General features: G+C 37.5%; 1 protein-coding gene across 1 annotated transcript; it reads left to right on the top strand.

The window, feature by feature from the left end:
* Positions 1 to 2,033: 2,033 nt before the first annotated feature.
* Positions 2,034 to 13,114, top strand: inhbb (inhibin subunit beta B). Its single transcript, XM_089133130.1, has 2 exons — positions 2,034 to 2,937; positions 11,395 to 13,114. Exons 1-2 carry the CDS (start codon positions 2,562 to 2,564, stop codon positions 12,174 to 12,176), a joined length of 1,158 nt encoding a protein of 385 aa, XP_088989256.1. The 5' UTR covers positions 2,034 to 2,561; the 3' UTR covers positions 12,177 to 13,114.
* The last annotated feature ends 1,686 nt before the right edge of the window (positions 13,115 to 14,800 follow it).

The following is a 14,800-nucleotide window of genomic DNA, read 5'->3' as shown; positions in this document are numbered from 1 at the left end:
GAAAACTAAATGTGTAGCATGTTTGTATTAAATAAACTATGCTAGCTACAAATTGTTAAAATAGTTATATATATATATATCAAAACCATTTATAAATTATGCTTATGCAGTATGTATATATTCAAACCAAAATTTACTAACAGAGACCTTCAGAATTTCTCACATGATCAAAGTTTATTATCTATAGTTTAGAAACGGTAAAAAAATATGAAAAGAACACAGAGTTATCAAATCAGTTGATATTCAACTGGTTTTGGCCCTCCTTCTGTTAGACTGTCTTACAAATGAAATAGGTTGAACAGCTGTCAACACATTTAGATAATACCAATATAGGTCAACAAATTACCCAGCAATGCTTAATTTTAATTTTGGTTTGTGGTATAAAAGGTTAATACCATTAAAAAAAAAAAAACACGAGCAAAACAGTCAAGGTCAATTTTTATACATTTTACTGGTAGTCCACTATATGAATAATTTTTGGGTATAATATGCGACAGTTTACTTAATTTTGCTATCCTGCACCCACTAGTAAAGAAATATACAAAATTATATCTGGTGTCTGAATAATTTTTGGTTTGACTTTTTTTTATATATAATATCATACCAATTATAATATATTATAAATTGACCTGTACATGTCTACATGCATGTAGTATTTATTACCACTTGAGGGCGACAAACTTTGCCAGTCACACCGTTAAGAAATTCAAGAAATGTACAAATCAAACAGATATTTAGCATATTCAACAATCACCTAAACTCTTTGGATTATTCAACATATTATTTTTTTGTATATTGAGTATATAATGTGATCAACATTCAATCAGCTAATTTTAATAATAAATTATGATAAAAAAACAGATGTAGACCATCTCAGTATCCTTCATCCACAATATAAATGGATCATTTACAATGGATAAAAATGGATAACTGGTATTCCATTATGAAAAATGTGACAACCATTGCAAGTGACATCAAAGACCTAAACGCAAGACGGTGTGTCATCTTTAAATAGTAATGAACTGCATTTTGTTGGGAATTAATTGCAATTGTTATATATTAGGACAAACCATGGGTAAAAATTGTTTACATATGCTGATAATCTTTACAGAAGTTATATATTCTGAAGTGGCACAAAGTATACTCCACAAAAAGGTGTTTTGTTGTTTACTTTTGCAGAGAGATGGTATCAATACACAAGCAAAAGCAATGTTATTAAATTTCTAAAATTCCTTAAATATACCTTTCCAAACACAGAAACCAGAACCATTAATTAAACAAATATGAAGTAGGCTTTATTAGTATTATATTAGTAGCCTATGTAGCTAGCCTACGCTATGAATATTCATTATGACATGAATATTACATATTTTATACGACAAAATAGTCAAATGTACGGATTAATGATAATGTATATGGCCATAGCAATGTAACATGTATTTATTTTGTTGAAGCGATAGATGGCACCATATCACCTAAGAACAAAATGTGACATTGTAATCCAGCTCACCCGCACTACACTGAAATAAATAAACCGGTGTGTTAATTTACCAAGCGAAACTTTGTTGACCAAATTTTCTCAGGCTTTGCAAAAGCGACTCCATCATCTAAGTGTATTTTATAAATTGAATCTAAAATTAAAATGAATGACAATTATAATCATCAATAAACCATACAGGTGCTGCTTTATAACTTTTTAAATATTTCTTTATATACATAAAAACACGATGCATAAACTGACGTCAAAAGCATCAACCACCAGAACTTTTAGATAGTATGGTTAAATGTAGCCTATTGTTCTGCTGTTTGAAAGAAACAATTTAAGTTAGGACAAACACTGCAGTCATGTTGACATTGAAAAGGTAAATGTGTAAAACGTTGTATAGCCTATATATTTGTATAGCCTATATATTATATTTGCAGATCCAGTGGTTATGCACATATGCAGCACGCTAAACGTAACTTGTTAGCGTTAATCTCTCGCGTCCAGTTGGTTGGGCGTCCCCACGTGGTTTGAAGTATAAAAAAGTTTCAGCGCGAGGTGCTCTAGTGTCGTGATAATAACACGAGAGAAAAGACCAAAGGACAACATCCCTCCTGAGGCTGAAGAAAAACGAGAGAACATACACAATTCACAACACCATTACTGAGAGAAGAGGAGCACTTGACATTCGGTGGAAAGACAAACAGTGCATTTTTGTCTTCAAACAAGAAAGAGTTTTTGACTACACTGAACTTTAAAGGAATACGTTACACGACCAGTAGCCGGTTTGTTTTGATTCTTCACACAAGTCAATTTGTCAGTTACCCCGGAGATAAGGAGCTTTCGCGCTTTTTAACTGACGTCAATTAAGACTGATATTATTTTTTTGCGACTAGCCATCATTATTAATCAATGTGTTTACACTTGCTATGAACGTTTCTAAAAAAATGACCGCGAGCATGATGATGAATGGAGATCTGTCAAAGGAGGTTGTTGGAAACGTTACAACTCTGTCCTGTTTATAGATCAATTGAATTCATGAACTGATTTGTTTGCTGTAGACACGCTATTTAAGAAAATGAGTATTTACATCCTCTCTCTAACCTGTTTAATGGCTTGCATGCTCTCAGCCCAGTGTAGTCTGGGAGCTGAGACGGTATCGCAGGAGTCTCAATGTGTCTCTTGTGGACTTGGGCATTCGGATGATTCGGGGCGACTGGACACGGACTTTCTGGAGGCGGTTAAAAGGCACATATTGAACCGGCTGCAAATGAGAGAGAGACCAAATATCACTCATCCCATTCCCAAAGCTGCCATGGTAACGGCGCTGCGCAAACTTCACGCGGGTAAAGTTAGGGAGGACGGGAGGGTTGAAATTCCCAACTTAGATGGACATGCTGCCTACAACGAGGTGCAAGAAGAAACGTCGGAAATAATCAGTTTCGCCGAGTCAGGTGTGTACAAGAAATAGCATGTTGCATGGCTACTTTCACCTTAATTGTAGAACTATTGATATTGTGGATTCTATTAGTTATCATTTAAATCAAAAACTTAAATGTATGGGGGGGGTATGATTTATTGTAGAGGATGTACTGTAATCATCAATCACTAAACATGTTTTACAAATCAACTATTTCGGTAACACTTGGTGCACTAACTAATGCACAGATAATACTGAATTAATGTGTAACTAATGATTATCTAAGCTATTCATTGATGATTACCACATTAGGAACTAATTAAGAGTCTGTAAGGTTAATGTACATTAATTGTTATTAATTAAATATGTAATTGTCGATTAATTCCATAATAACTAATTTTTTAACTAATAGTGTGAATCAATATGTTAATTACCAGAATGAGCCGAAGCCTTGTATTTCAACTTCCAGATAATATGACAGGTACACTAATAAGCATTAATACATGATTAATTACTCCATTGTTAGTGCAAATTCATGTGCAAATTACTACAATTACCAAATGATTAGTTAATAATGATGTGCCCAAACAAGTAAAGTCATAACACAATGATAGCTTTGCAAATCATTAGCTAATGATTAATTAAAGCAGACGACTGGAAGTTGAAGTGCATAGCTTTGACTAATTGTGGTAATTAACACATTCATTTACACTTTTAGTTAATAAAATATGTTATTAAGGAATTAATACACAATGACGCATTGAATTAATAGCAATTCATGTTTTACTTAATATATTAACTCTTTATTAGTTGCTGATGCAGTAATCATTAATCAATGGTTTAGTTCTTCATTAGTTATACATTAACTCGGGATTATCTGTGCATTAGTTAAGTATGAATTACCCGTATTGTAAAGTGCTACCACTATTTCATTTACAGGTCGAATAGATATCAATACATTGTACCAAAAGTATTAGCAGTTAACTATATGTACTTACTATAGGGTTAGGGTAGGATTGGGGTTTTGGTTTAGGGTTAGTTGCGTGTAATTATGCCAAATTTATTAGTTATTACCAAACGTGTGACATATGTAACAAAGGACACATTAAATCAAAGTGTTACCATGGTGTCAGTACATGCCACATTGACCTTGTTTGAGTGACTTTAGTAAGCTGTGACATTCAGTGGGTCTGTTCCTGTTCCAAAACCACTGCCTACTACCGTCATAGGGAACATGTTTTTCAGTTTCATGCATTGCACTATTTATGAGTAGTGGGGATCTATCTATCTTTAATAGATTAGATTTAATACTTCTAATAAGAACAGAATGCATACACAGGCATACATACATACATATATATATATATATATATATATATATGCATGTGTGTGTGTTTGTGTGGGTGTGTGTGTGTGTGTGTGTGTGTGTGTGTGTGTGTGTGTGTGTGTGTGTGTGTGTGTGTGTGAATTTTGTGATTATAATTTAGCCATTACAAGATTTTCATGACAAAGATGTTGCAGTGATGCAGTAAATTACAGTTACTGAATATGATTTGCTTTAAACAAGTGTTGCAATGTTGCTATTGTGGGTTTTTAAAGGGTTAATGAGACATGCATCCGTGATCTAATATTTGTATGATTATGGAACTGAAGCAATTAGAATACATGACCCTCTCTTTACATACAATTAGATATGCTGACAGAAAATAATAATTAGTTTGTCAAATGATGACCTTTGCTAGGTGGGTGTTCCTTGATCATCTTCGGGAATGGCAAAAAAGCATCAAAAACATGCCAATCAAATTATTACAGATAATTTGTTAATAAGAGGTAAAGAACATGTCCACGCCTTTTGCCTTATTAACAGACAATATAGCAATAAAAAAACTTGTTAAAATGAATACAATGCCTTTGTATTTACTTCAAAGGAATTTATACTACTTAAAATAAGTGTTCCCATGGTCATCATAGATAACTTGGAAATTTGAGGTAATTATTTGAGGTAATTGAAAAGTAATGAAAATATAGTGAATGTATATTCAATTACTTTTAAAAACACTTATGAAGCAAGTAACTCTGAACAACTGAGTAAGTAATGCAACTTCATTGAAGGAATGGGAACCCTGTAACTACATAGTTACCCATTAGTTCCAGAGGAAAGTGACTTTTTTTTTTAACCAGTTCATCTACTATAGATCTACGGTTCAGCTCAATCTACAGGAAAATGTATGAAGCTTGTAACGTGTTAGAAAACATGAATAACATTTTGCTGTAAATTTACATGAGCAACATTAAATAGAAGCAGATTTGTATATAGATAATCTTAACCTGTCGTCATTATTGGGAAGGATAGCTAATTGATTTGTTAAATATTTTATAATTTTTTTTTTTTAAAAGTTGATGATTCAGGCTTCTTGGAAAAAAAACAAAAAAAAAACAAGCTTTTTTATTCTCTAGTCTCACACGGAGAAGCACAATTAGCTTGGACATTATCCGGACTTCTTGCTCCAATAAGAATGGTCTGAACACACTCATGACAGCGCAACAAAAGAAGGCAATTATTGAGCGAGTACTGTGCGTTCTTGCTAAACCCAATATGTCAACATTGGGAACAAAAACAACAAAGAAATCACTCAGAATAATGCATGAGACATTTGAGTCGTTGTGGGTGACAGAGGCTGGGGTGGGGGGGGGGGGGTGGCCTTCTTATCCTACTCCGAAAATGCATTTCAAATATCAAAGCTCTATCAGGCCTCTTTTCAGTGTGCCCTATTATTCACGACACCTTTGAACCACTGAGCAGCAATGCATCATGAAACTGGCTCCCCGAACCCCCATCTGCCTCAAGGCCAGCTGGCACTAACCCCTCAAGTGAAGGCTGCCAGCCAGGGCATAGCATTAGGACAACCCTAGATCTATCCCGCTCAGAGGTACAAAAAGAGGAATTTGTGAGGTATGCAATGTGCAAATCACTGCAGCTGCAGGCAATTGTGCCGCCTCACGTGTTGCATGCTCTTCCCTGCTGTTATGCGCTATGATGGCAAGCCAGAAGGTGGCTCCTATCCCACTCCATGCTTTAGGAGAGCAATAATAAGAGGACTGCCAAGGTACAGGAGAGCACGGCTGCCAATTTTTTAGGTCTCTATTGACACTGTCCTATGGGCCATTTCAGAAGTATTTGGTGTCCCGTAGCCACAGAAGCGGAGCGGTAGATGCTCGCTTCTCATTTGTCAGCGTGACCATTCGGACTCGCTGAACTCTTCAGGACCAGTTCAACGCGGGGTATTAAGACTTCATTATTAGACATTATTCAGTGTGGCACAGTGTCCATAGGTCAAAGAGCCAAATCGATCTCTTTAGAAAATCTTTGTTTTTTGACATTTGATCCAAGCAGGGAAATTAGAGCCTGTAGCGCTAACTGATTGGCTGACAGTCAAAATCTAATCAGGCAGCATGCCATGGCCTTGATCGTATTGATCTTGAACAAGCAGTTCACATTAAGCATTTACAGCACGAGATTAATCTTCAGTGAAACACAGAAACAAACCTAACATCCATTTTCTCAAAAGTACAGTTGCCCGTGCTTATTTTGACAGTATTCTTGTAGGCTATTTTTTTTTAGCTTAATTGATTAATAAACACATTGTTAAGAAATGACTCCAAATCTAGAGTAAAATCATTTTTATCTAGCAATTAAATAAAAAATTAGGGCTGTCAAACGATTAATCGTGATTAATCGCATCCAAAATAAAAGTTTGTGTTTACATAATATATGTGGGTGCACTATAGACCATTTTGCAAGATGTAAACAACACTGGTCCAGAAACACTTCCTGTTTCAGTTTGTAACTGTTTTCTTTATTTCACATCTAAATAAAACATCTTAAAGATGTTTGTTTAACTTTTTTATTCAGTTTTATATATTCTGTTGGTTGTATTTTATCCCAGCTTTTATGTAGTGTTAAAAAACTGAAACAGGAAATGCTTCTGGACCAGTTTTGTTTACATCTTGCAAAATGGTCTATAATTATTTTATATATATATATATATATATATATAAGAAAATATTATTTGTATATAAAATATTTATATTTATACATAATATAAATTATGTATAAATCTATATACAGTATATACATGTACATAAAAATATTTCTTAAATATATACAAGCATGTGTGTGTATTTATATATATATATAAAATAATTATACACAGTGCACCCACATATATTATGTAAACACAAACTTTTATTTTGGATGCGATTAATCACGATTTATCGTTTGACAGCCCTATAAAAAATATAATTACCTGAAGTGGAAGCTAAAAAATGTTGTATAGCGTTTTACAATATCAGACACAGCTGTGAAATTTGAAATGCAGTGATGAAATGAATATTTGTCATGTTGAATGATTAGATAACTTACCAGTACCTTTTTACATGGTCACATCAACTAGCTCAGAGAAGATACAAGTTAAATGCTGACAGTGAACCACAGGATGCAGAAGAAGCAAACTTATTAAATATTTTAAATATTTAGAAATTAACAGCTGAACCATTCATTTCATTAAAATCTAACTCATTAAGAATATTTAATAATTGTAATGTTTTGAGTTTTTATTTAATTAAAAGCTGTTTGATGCAAAGGCAAAGATGTCAATGTGATGAAAGAGTTCTGATGTAGTTAAGTGTTGATATTGATGGAGAGAAATTATGCATCTTGTCTCCCTTTTCGCATTGTCATGGAGAGTGCAAAGCGGTCAAAGCCTTGCCCTGTTATGGCTTGTTTCCACTGAACTGTACACAATTATTTCCGTTTCCACTGCCAAAAGTTGTGAATGGAACTACCAAAATGCCAAACTGTATCGAACCACTTTTTCGGTACCGTTCCTTTGGGGTACCAAGCCCAGGGGTACGGTAGGGTGGAACTAGACTCACGGCAGAACGTTGATTGGTTGACAAACTTGACAGAGAACCGTCACTTGCTCATGCTACAAGGGGAATGACAACTTAAGAAGCGCCATTTTTTTAATATACAGTTGAAATATAATTCTACTGTTGTTATGTCACGAAATGCAGTTTTAAAGATTTTTCAGGTTAGAATAGTTGTTTAAAGCTCAAATCTGTGGTTTATTTATAAAGATTTGATCCAGGTTTTGAGAACCATTCCAGGCGGTCACCGAGTGCTCTGCGCACATGAACCCCACCTGGAACAGCCTTTCCTCGGCTAGACGTTCTGATGTTTGCCACTGACTCTGACGTCTCTAGTGGTTAAACATGAGATATAATTAGTCTTTTTTTAGACGAGTGATCTTTTATGGGGTTAGAATTGTTGCATTATTCCAAATAAATAGATTTAGATTCACAAACAAATGGAAAGAGGATGGAAAGAGTCATTTGATGGAACAAATGGAAAGAGTCGACGAGTAGACAAATCCACAAATAAGTGGACTCCACCCACCGTTTCCTCAAGCCAATCAGATAACGGCCACATTGAGCTGAACAATCATAACACGTTCTCGCTACAACCAATCACGTTAGGCTTTACACTCGGGGTGAGAACTGAATCTGATTCATTTTGAAGATATTTGCTCCCTTGAAATGGAGCTGTAATCTATGGGCGCGTCATTTAAATTGAGCTGTTTGTGGTTAAAACACCCTGTTTCCAAAAGATTGTTGGAGTTTAAGGCTTCTTTAAATTTCCATCAGGATAAACTCAGGATTACACACAAATTATGAGAGCAGCGTGACACAATGATTCATTGATAGTAAACGGATGCCCGTTCTTCTTCTGAAGTAGCGACTACACATGGTGGACATCATTTGCACTTTTGCTTTGGGGGGGTAGACAGACAAGATGTAAGAAATGACAAAATGGATGATTTTGTCTTTAAAAGCACAATCGTGGCGACAAATAGCTAGCTATGGGACATACATATTATGAATACCAAATATCAGCCCAAATGACCATCATTGAAGATGTAACAGCATGGGGTTTTGAGTGGATCATGAAAAAATAAATGTTTATTTGCTGTAAGTAACTTTTACAATAAAATATTATTAAGTCTGATTCATATATAATATTAATTTTTATTATTTTTACGTTTTAATGGTTGAATAAATGCAAATAGCTTGTCTGCTGGGCATTTCACTTTTAAATGCATGATACATGTTTAATGCACTATGGATCTGCTGCATATTGTGACAGTAATTTCACAAACTCGCGTATTTATCACAAGGTTGAATCCAGTTATTCATTAGTCAGCAACTTATTGATGCTTTTCTGTTTTATCATGAAATTAAGATCTCAAATCAATGAATAACGTGACGCGTTCATAACGTTTTGTTCATATAGAGATGTAAGCACTATTTCTCTGGCAGTTTCAGAGGCTCATAAAAATGTGCCTTGGCTTGGTACACACTCGAATGGTCTAACTCTAACGAAATCCAAATTTTAAACATATTTTACTGGAGCAATATTATGGGCCTTAGTCTTACACTTCCTATTTGAGCCGATGCAGATGAATGAGCAAAGTTATTCAGGGCAAGACCACCCTGAGTGTAAAGCATAACGTGATTGGTTGTAGCGAGTACCTGCTATGATTGGCCAGCTCAATGTGGCCGTTATCTGATTGGCTTGAGGAAACAGTGGGTGGAGTCCACTTATTTGTGGATTTGTCTGCACGTCACACTAGAAGTGTTTCAAAATCCACAAATGCGTAAGGGGATTTACAAATGCACAGGTTTACAAATAAATGCTTGGCAGAGTTGTGTCTGTGACATGAAACACAAAGGAAAGGAGTGACACTTTCAAGAACGCGCTGTTCAATTTGCAGAATTACTGGAATCGCGTCCTCGGGAGTCATTCTCCTGAGTCAGACTTGGCAAGTCCGAACTTTGCAAACTTGGTATTTAGAAACGCCTAATGTCGGCACTTGACTAAAACAGCCACATGCCGAGAAGCAAGAACAAGATCTACTGTATGTCATCCATTGTTGCTTACTATGTCGCTTTCTTTTTGCGCGAAAATTACATCAATCGCTTCGTTCCAGCATAGGCTACACCATGCCTATCAAGTATGGTACTGTTGGCAGTGGAAACGCAGCATAGTTTACCATCCCAAATCGTAATGTAGCGTACCTTACCGCTCGGTGGAAACAAGCCATTAAATTCAGTTTGAGCAGGAGCTGTTATACAAGTATATTTGTATGCAGGGGCCTTAGAAAGGCAGGTAACAAGGTGAAAAGGTGGAGAAATCAGTTCAGTGAATGTGTTCCCTATAATCATAGAACATACTTGTTCACACCTGACACCTCTCCAGGGCTTGATTCTCTGGCACTGATACACTTTGACCGTGTGTTTGCACTGTGGAATATAAAGAACCTTGACAGGCCTGTTCAAAAATATATATTTGTTATGGGTTTTTTTTAAGTTTTTCTTTACAAACTTGGTTAGGGTTTACCAGAAATGTTGACAGCTAGAACAACTATTATAACCTTTTTACTGGAAAATGAAACCATACATTGTGTGATAAAATAATATTAAAATAATCCCCATCCACTGAATTGGCTCTATCACTCTCCCTTACTCTCTCCACCCATAGCTGGTGTGTGGTGAGCGCACTAGCGCCATTGTTCTGTGGCTTTCGTCGCATCATCCAAGTGGACATGACTGTAAAGCGCTCTGGGTGTACAGTAGTACATGGGAAAAAAAGCGCTTTCATTCATTCAAAATGATTACTGATTAGTTTGTAGTTTTGAAAACATTTTCAAGACAATAATTTTTTTAATGTTCTGAAAAGTAGACCCAAGCTATGAAATGAAGAAGCCACCCCTTTGTGGCAAGTTGTTGACATTAAACCAAACTAATCTGTTTGCAAACATGGTTGTTTTACTATTTCAAAATGTGCCAAACAGCTCTGGCATTCAAATCAGGATTACGGAGAACATGATTCATGTGCAGCTTTAAATATTTCTGGATTTCCCTACTTATATTGGGTGGTCAAATAAATCTAATTATATACACACTCTTGCATCTTGGACTACGCAATTCACTAATGGCCAGTGTCATGTAAATGCCTCATAATGCTTCCCATTTGAAGGGCACACGCTCAATGCCAGCACTCTCCTAATACCTTTCACAGAGCATTGTGTTGTCAGTCTCTGAGGCTCCAGAAGTTCTGGGTTTTCACAGTTCTCTCTGTGAACTCAATGAACCCCCTGAGGAAAGGCCCACGTCCGACAACCCCCATCCTTTCACCCGGTCCAGCATCTTCAGCCCAAACCACGGGGCCAATTTGGAATTGGGCCCAGACCTGTGGCATCTAGTAAATCTTGACAAGTTGGGTGGTTTATGTCAGTGAATGTGGCTAAGGAGAGGTAGTCGTCGGCGGAATCACAACCTGTTTGTGCCATTTCAAATCTGAAAAAAGGCATAAACGAGATTGTTTTGTGAGAAAGAACCGCCATTAACAAACTTCTTTGGTCTCTTACAGATGATGTGACTCCATCTAAGTCCAGCCTGTACTTCCTCATCTCCAATGAGGGGAACCAGAACCTCTACGTGGTGCAGGCACACCTGTGGCTGTACTTCAAGCTGATGCCAGGCGCTCAGGAAAAGGGACTGCGACGGAAAGTGACAGTGAGAGTGCACTACTATGAGCCCGGCGGGCAGAACATGCACTGGCCCGTGATGGAAAAACGCGTGGAGTTGAAACGCAGCGGTTGGCACACCTTCCCTGTGTCCGAGGCTGTGAGAGCAATGCTGGCGAAAGGGGGTCGCCGCCAGGACCTCGACATCCAGTGCGAGGGATGCGAAGCTGCCAACGTTTTACCCATCCTGGTGGACCCGAGCGACCCCTCACACAGAGCCTTTCTGGTGGTTCGCGCCCAGCAGGCTGAAGGGAAGCACCGCATCCGAAAGCGAGGCCTGGAGTGTGACGGCAACAACGGCGGTTTGTGTTGCCGGCAGCAGTTTTACATCGACTTCCGGCTCATTGGCTGGAACGACTGGATCATCGCACCAGCGGGGTACTATGGGAACTACTGCGAAGGCAGCTGCCCGGCTTACATGGCGGGTGTGCCGGGCTCTGCCTCGTCGTTTCACACGGCGGTGGTTAACCAGTACCGCATGAGAGGCATGAGTCCTGGATCGGTCAACTCCTGCTGCATACCCACCAAACTCAGCACCATGTCCATGCTCTACTTCGATGACGAGTACAACATCGTCAAGCGCGACGTGCCTAACATGATCGTGGAGGAGTGTGGCTGTGCCTGAACAAAATCCACGTTACGAAAGCAGTGACAGTCAGTCTTTCTGAACCACGTGCATATAGATTGTGTTAATATTTGTGCACTCACAAAGTACAATCACGCACATGTGTGTGTGTGTGTGCATCAAGCAGTAGATCATCAGATGTATGGCAGGCTTTGAGGCTTTGGGATGATAAGGGAAATGAAACAACAACCTGGTTTTTCTCTAGTTTGCCATTTCTAGACTTAAAAAAAAATGGCTCAATACTTTCCTCTCCAACTGCAAAAAGGAGACAAACTGGTGTCACACTTTGATACAAGTACTTAGAAACTGTCTTACAAGCACTGGCATATCTCGATGTCCCTTCTACTTTTCAGAACACCAGCACTTCAACAGCTTGTTTAAGACAAACTATTCCAACTGAGGGGGAGATTTCGAAATCAGTGCATGTCATCGTCCCAGTCGTTCTCAGAGGTATTCCCTTAGCAATGACTAGTTGTCTGCGGCATAGTTAAACCATCGTGAGGCTTCTACTCGAACTGCAAACACCTCTGGACAAGATCGTCTTCAAACTGTTCTACTAATGTGATCTTGAGGTCTACCCGTTACAGCACAAACTTCACCGCTTCCTTCATCCGCGCAGTTCTGTGACTGACAGTGTGCATTCTGTCCAGCTGGTTTACAGGGAGTACGGCACTTGCGAAAACTCTCAAAATGCACAATTTAAAGCACTTGCATAATGCAAAGCCTTCAAAAGGGTAGAAAGAGGTGGACCTACCCTTGCCCATAGTCATTTTAATATAAAGTGCCGCACAAACTATGCAATGTATTGTAATCCTGAACTATGTCAAACTGAATTCTTCTTTCTGCTTGTCTTGTCTAAATCTTTATCAATACTTGAAATGTGATCTTTCGCTTGCTTTCCAAAGCGGATGATTGTTACGATGTTTGCACTGAAAAGTTGCGTGATTAGTTAAAAAAGAAAACTGCCATTGAAAATGTTATTTTTATAGTAAAACTGTATTGTACAAAAAAAATGTATTGTACCTAATTAATTGTACCAAAGAGGCCAATATTTTAGCTGTTATAATAAGGTGGCAAGGCCATTCCAATATTTGTAAAAATAATTATTGATAATAATTATTATCCTTCTCAAGAGGCCTAATAATCAGGGTACAACATTATGGATTCCATTTGTAGCTCTGTCTAATTTTTTATACTATGTGTACAGCAAACCGATGAAACAATCTCTTCCTTGTCTTTAATTTTCCAGTCTTCTATTTAATAAAAGCTATTTCTTAGCTGTCGTTACAAAGTCATTTAGTTAAACGGATGTCATCCCTGTACAGATTATGTCAAATAAAAATATTCTTTCTTAAATATTTTGTAACTTTAAAATAAATTCTTACTTTGCATCCTCGTGAACGAGTTGCTTTTAACAGCGTGTCAAATTTACAATACAGATTGTTCATTGGCATGCATTTAAAAGAATATACCAGCTAGACTGAGTCATGCAACCGCTTAAGTTCTGCAAGTCTGCAAAAGCGCTTCGTTTACATAATTAGAGGAACACATTGCCTTAACTTAAACCACACAGCACACACTGAGATATCGATCAACAAATTGAGACTTATACATACACCAAGTTAACACTTTCCACATAAATGCAATGCTCCATGGTTTCAATATTTGTCATTCTTAGTACATTCTTGGCTCAGAGTCAAGAGGGCTCTCACTGCACAACATGTAGGCACAGAGACTGATTACATCAGAGTGGATCCCCTGAAAGCACTATCAACAAGTGCTGCCTTTTCTGAGCCCTACAGGTATAAATGCAAAATATGCGGCACTAAAAAAAAAAACCTAAGGCAAACAGAGACACCAGACCAGCACACCTACCAACGGTCAGGGCGTTTCAGACAAATCCTTGGTACAACACTACAAAACAAAAAGCACTTTCCAAAACATAACCCAAGTCAGATAACTCCCTGAGGTGTACCTGTCTTGCATCTGTCAAGAGAGGAAGATAAAGTGGTGTGAAAAAATGACTTGTTTGTAGACGTCCTCTCAGAACGACAGCACAACATAGACGTGAGTCAGAACTGACACCCACATGTAACAAAAATAAATATTTCGCTTTTAGTTTCTAAGTCATGGTAGTTGGAATGTGTTTATATGTATTTGTTTGTGTAGGTGGGTGTTCGGCGTGAGAAAAGGAAGAGAGACGTTCGGAGAGGATCGGCGGCAGGTAGAGAGATTCAGGCAGAGCTGTCCCGTCATGTAGCGGAGCGTTAACGGTGCCGCTATGACTGCTGGAATGTTAATGACACCATAGCTACGCTGCAGGCAAACTCATGAAGCCACACACACTTTAAGAAAACACCTCAAACCATCTCACATGACAAAACACATACAATACAATCTGTACACACCATCTGAGGTTAACAGGTGTTAAGAGATTAATGGGGACTAAATAGAATGTAAAACAACATATAGACACATCATTTGTCATTATTAAGGGGAAAAATGCTTCGAATTTCATGAGCAAACATATGGATCTACTAGGTTCACATTAATGTTTTTGCGTTAATAAATTGCATGATGTTTTCAAACAAAACAAAATGTTACAAAACATGAAGTTTATGTAC

The sequence above is a fragment of the Pimephales promelas genome, chromosome 7, assembly GCF_988280905.1.
Source record: "Pimephales promelas chromosome 7, fPimPro1.hap1.1, whole genome shotgun sequence".
In the NCBI taxonomy this organism is placed as follows: Eukaryota; Metazoa; Chordata; class Actinopteri; order Cypriniformes; family Leuciscidae; genus Pimephales; species Pimephales promelas.
The sequence above is the reverse complement of the archived record's forward strand: the minus strand, read 5'-3'. Positions and strand labels throughout refer to the sequence as shown.

Excerpts from the sequence above, each read along its gene's own strand:
- inhbb (XM_089133130.1), top strand. The coding sequence starts at position 2,562 with ATGAGTATTTACATCCTCTCTCTAACCTGTTTAATGGCTTGCATGCTC. Across the intron at positions 2,938-11,394 it reads AATCAGTTTCGCCGAGTCAG|ATGATGTGACTCCATCTAAG; the intron begins GTGTGTACAAGA and ends GGTCTCTTACAG.